The sequence below is a fragment of the Corvus brachyrhynchos genome, unplaced genomic scaffold, assembly GCF_000691975.1.
Source record: "Corvus brachyrhynchos isolate BGI_N302 unplaced genomic scaffold, ASM69197v1 scaffold182, whole genome shotgun sequence".
In the NCBI taxonomy this organism is placed as follows: domain Eukaryota; kingdom Metazoa; phylum Chordata; class Aves; order Passeriformes; family Corvidae; genus Corvus; species Corvus brachyrhynchos.
In genome coordinates, this window is record NW_008236807.1 from 1,767,281 (window position 1) to 1,772,525 (window position 5,245).

The 5,245-nt window shown below is 47.8% G+C and overlaps 1 protein-coding gene across 2 annotated transcripts in view; it reads left to right on the top strand.

The window, feature by feature from the left end:
* PLXNA4 (plexin A4) overlaps nt 1-5,245 on the top strand; it is a 429,278-nt gene that overhangs the window by 393,126 nt on the left and 30,907 nt on the right. For both annotated transcript variants that reach the window (XM_017728009.1, XM_008628864.2), the window contains exon 25: nt 2,082-2,241. In XM_017728009.1, coding sequence (XP_017583498.1) covers nt 2,082-2,241 — 160 coding nt within the window. The remainder of the gene's footprint in view (nt 1-2,081; nt 2,242-5,245) is intronic.

Below are 5,245 nucleotides of genomic sequence, written 5' to 3' on the forward strand. Positions count from 1 at the left end.
CAGCTGTGGAATAGAATAGTTTAAGCTGGTAAACATCTTTAAGATCATTGAGTCCAACCATAAACTAAACACCAGTACGGGCTCTCAGCAATCAGGTGGGATTTTCTGGATGTACTCAAGGAGTTTGCAGAGGAAGAGGTTTCTGTGGGCTGGGAATGGGCATAACCCAGGAGGACTGCAGAGGGCAACACCAACTGATGACCTTCAACACTGGATTCATTTCAACAGTGCCTTTTATGTACAATTCTGTGATCCTTCAAGATGAAAGATGCCCCAGAACTGTAAATCTGTGCCATTATTACTATCTGAATTGATGCTTTTTCAATACTTCTGGAAGTGACATATAAATAATAGCATTATGAGCTAATCAATATCTCCTGTTTACATCTCCCCTTTCATCCAGCAAGATCACAGAGCTCTTTGCAAACAGTATCTTCACAAGTTCCTCTTAGTTGAGCATAACATCACCAAAAGGAGCCTGGTGAGGGAGTGTGTAATTAGACTGATAGGATTTCACCCCGTTTTTGAGTTCCCACTGCATTTTAGGAGGTCAAGATGGAAGGTGGTGGAGAGTCCAGCACCTCTTGCATGCTACAGAAGGGAATTTTGGTCAAGTTAAAATTTGTCTAAGGCACCAAAACCAACATATCTGCACTTGTAAAAGTGCCACAGGAACATTTAATGAGCATGTACAGCCTGGAGCATCAGTGAACACCGCTTTCAAGTGCAAAGGTGTGCTAAGTTTATAAAACTTTATAGACCTCACACTTCTGCAACCAGAAATGGTCAACAGAGACACAGCCAAGGGTTAGCAGGGACATTGCTGTTAAATACTCTGTGTTTAGGTATCCCTCCTCACCACATGCTTTGCATTTACTCTTGGACAGAGTGGAGAAAATTAAATTTTCCTTCTGAGAAAAGAGAGGCCTCTCCATCTGGGCGGATTTTCTTCTGTATGTGAAAGCAAAAGTTGATGTTGGTTTGTGTTTCACTTTTTAAGAAGCCCTGCATTTCAGATTAATAACATTCCTTTGAGAAGGCTCTGCTCAGTTCCATGGTGTGCAGATGGACAAACTTAAGGCTTTTCATTGGAATTATCAAAACCAGGTAGCAATGCAAGGAGGCCACTCCTGAACTAGGTCACCTTGACATCTCAATGAGCATTTTTTACTGAAAGCACCAGGACCTCAGCTGGTGTTCATGGGTTTTCTGTTATTAAAAAGAAATTCTTCCCTGTGAGGGTGGTGAGGGCCTGGCACAGATTGTCCAGAAAAGCTGTGGCTGCCCCATCCCTGGGAGTGTCCAAGGCCAGGCTGGATGGGGCTTGGAGCAGCCTGGGAGTGATGCCATGATGACTTTTGCCTTTTCTTTTATACCCCTGTTATACCTTTTTACAACTTCTGTATTCTTAGTTCTTTTTGCCTACATGCTTGGACTTGTTTGTTCAGCCAGGAGACGAAACATCTTAGAAGCTTTGTAGGTAGGGATCAGTGTGCCCCAGACCCCAAGGTCCTCTCCAGAACACATTCTGTAAACTAAGATAGAACCATCCAGGGGAAGGCTCCGTGGGGAGGGGGGCTCACTCGAGCCTCTCATTGGGGAATCTTTGATAGAAATGCTAATTAGTAACACCTATAATGATATACCCAATCTCTTGGGGTGGGCATTTTTTGCGGGGTGCATTTCGATGCATATGACCTGGACGTGTGCACCTAAGGATCCTTAAAATAAATACCAAGGTAAAATCCCTTTTCCCCTTCTAACCGTGTTTGACTCTTGATTTTAAGACCAGGAAAAGGCATCAGGATAGTGGAAGGTGTCCCTGCCCATGGCAGGGGTGGAATGAGGTGACCTTTGAGGCCCCTTCCAACCCAAATCCTTCTGTGACTCCATGATTAAGCAAAATGAAGATACCCCCATGTGAAACCACATCTCTGTGCCCTCTTGAGGGAGGGAATACTCTTGGCACCCATTTTTCCCACTCTTGCACCCTACATCCCTCTTGTAGGATGCAAACACTACAAGAGGGACAGCCAGAGGGTTCCTGTGCCGCTGCGAAATGTGTGGTGCCTCTCTCTCAGGTGCTGAGCTGTGTGAACCCCGACAACGTGAACAGCCCCGAGATCCCAGTGAAGATCCTGAACTGCGACACCATCACACAGGTCAAGGAGAAGATCCTCGATGCCATCTTCAAGAACGTGCCCTGCTCCCACCGGCCCAAAGCTGCTGACATGGACCTGGGTAGGAGATTGCTCCCAGCCAGGGGGGAAAAGGGCAGGGGGGAGATGGCCAAACTCCATCCAGACACTTTGCTGGGGCAGGGCCACCTAAAAACAGAGACTAGAAAAGAATAAGGGAATAAAGGTAGGTATTTATTGAAGGGCCTCCCCGGGGAGCCAAGAGGCTACACCCAAGCTGGACCCTGGGTCACGAGTTCTTCACTCTTTTATAAGTTTGGTCCATTTGTATATCAGGATCAATTCTCCAATTACAAAGTTGATGATGTAACTACCCCAAGATTTCCCTCCCCTTCAGAGGTCTTAGTTTACATATTTTGGGGCCTGGAACAATCTAGGTGTCCTTGGAGAGCAAACCTAAAGTGGCTTTTTATGTCTAACCAGCATGAGAGAACAGCAGCTAACAGGCCACAAGAAACTTCAGAGTAACACACTAGGCAGTACAGGATTTGAAAACTATAGAAGTTAAAACCTAAGGCATCACTCCAGACCCTCTGCAAGGCCGAGGAGGGACAGTGACAGGGCAGAGGGGACATTATGTTGATGTTTATGCTCCTGGTTTAGGAAACCTCTGGCCCTGAGGACTTAAAAAGACCAGTACCCTGCTTTTCTGCCCACGGAATTCATCTTGGACAAGGTTCTGGAAAAAGCACGAGTAGGACTATTCTTTTTCTCTTGCCAAAGACCCCTGGAAAAAGGATACCTGGAGTGAGGATGCTGGGAGGAGAGGGTGTCTGAATTTGGGGTCCACAGGCAGGTGTGGTACCACTACTAAGAAAAAATGTAGAAAAATCTACTCAGGGCATTGCTGAGGTGTCTGATGGAGGGCTGGGGACTCCCCTGTGGCTGAATCTGCCAGAATTTGCTCTCAGTGACCTTCAGTGAAAGAGACTGGGCTGGAAAATGATGGAGTCTATAAAACCAGCTAAGCTGTAGAGGAACCAAAAGGAGAAGGAGCGGACCGAGGCCAAGAAACAATTCACAGCAATAATGAAGGCAGGAATGAGAGGTCAGGGATTAAAGTTAAGTGTCTGAGTGCGTGTATGTGTAGGGGAGGGAGGAGTTCCTGACAGAAACTGCTCATGAGAAGCAGTTAGAATAATGAAACAAGCTGCCAAAACCAGCAGCAGTAAAGAACAGATCATGTACATCATCCAGAAAAGACCCACGATGGCTCTGGAGCTGCTGTGAGTCGGCAGGGGAGTGGTGAGAGGTGGGGTGAGCATGAGGAAGGCAGGGCAGGGTGCCAAGGCACAGCAGAGCAGAGAAGTGGGGTTCACAGCCACATCTCCTGACCTCACAGCCCAGTTCCTTCAGATCTCAGACTGGGCGCAACTGGGAAGTGTTCATTCTGCTGAGAAGATGAAGAAGGTGCCCATAATGAGATGCAGGAATTTTACCTGCATATTGTAAATACAGGGATAAATTGGATTCTACTGTAGTTCTGAGAATGAGAAGTTTGTGTGTGCAGGGTCCCAGCTGGAGCCTGACAGTTCTGCATCCAGAATTGCTGCTGTTCTAAGAAATACTGACCTCTTCCAGACCAGACTGGACAGGGCTGGAAGCAACCTGGTCTGGTGGAAGGTGTCCATGGCAAGGGGTTGGAACTTTAAGATCCCTTCCCATCCAACCCATTCTGTGATTCTATGACCTCCTGAGTGCTGCTGAGGACCAGAAAGTTCCAGAAAGTTGGTATGAACATGTGCACGCCTCAGAGGACAGGCTTGACCACAGTGACAACAGACTGGCTAATGAGCAGCTCTGGCCAGGAGCACTGATGATGCAGTTGGGGGGAAAAACAATTAAAATACAAATACAAACCCCTTATCCAGCAGAAGAGTCTCACCAACAGCAATGCAGATAACACGGTGGGAGGAGCGGGGCTGGCATGGCTGAAGCAGGAAGAGGATCCACACACCCAGCCACAGCTCCATCCCAAGCTTTTCCACAAGGAAAAGATGCTCGTTGGCACCTGGCATCCTTCAGAGGCACTGAGGGCAGCAAGGGAGAGCAGAAAGCACTGCTGGCCCTCAGGAATCATCACTGAGCTCTCAGGATCAGCCTGCCCTGGGCTGGGTGCTCAGGGCTGCAGAGGGGCTGGAGCAGAGCAGGGCAGAGCAGATGGCTGCAACCTGGCCTTGAAACCCGTGGCTTTCAAACAGCAGCATCATTTCCTGCTCCCATCACCATTTTCTGGGCTTTCTGTCCACACTCAGGCCAGATTGGGCACATGGCAGAAAGGAAACAAGCTAATGAGCTGTTTTGAGCTGTTAAATGCAGGGTAGCTGCAGGCAGAGGGACTTGTGTGTGTCGCAGATGTCACAATGTTTGGCAGTTGCCCAGGCAACTCCTGGAGGGGGTTGTCAGCTAAAAGCCCTTATTTTGAACACCCTGAGGTTACATTTTAGTCCAAACCCCCAAATTGCAGCCCTGTAAGTAAAGACTTCTTTCCACGGTGGCGATTTTTGTTATTACCATTTTTAAAAGATCTCTCCACACATGAAACACCCCATCTTTGGGAAAGCATAAAGGTGTGAGGATCACAAAACAGGAATTTGGCTTCATGCTGAGGCATTTGCTCTTCCCTGGGTTTCAGATGATTTTTGAAAGGTGGTGCTGAGGTGGTGGGAGCTGCTGGCTTGGCTTGCACTCAAGTGATGCTGTCTCAGGTTCACTGTGGGCCGTGTCAGGTGAGATTTCACCACCTCACCAGCCCTGCAGTGCTGGAAACATTTAAACTGGGTCTAACTTTAGTACATATAGGGTAAGACAGTTTGCATGTGTGTCTCCTGAAGATAGGCTGGGAGAGCTGGGGGTGCCCAGCCTGGACAAGACTCCAGAGAATCTTTAGAGCACCTTCCAGCGCTTGAAGGGGCTCTAAGAGAGCTGGAGAGGGACTTTGGACAAGGGCCTGGAATACCAGGACAAAGGAAAATGGCTTTAAAGGGAAAGCGGGGAGTTATAGATTAAATTTTAAGCCGAAATTATTTACTCAGCGGATGAGTAGG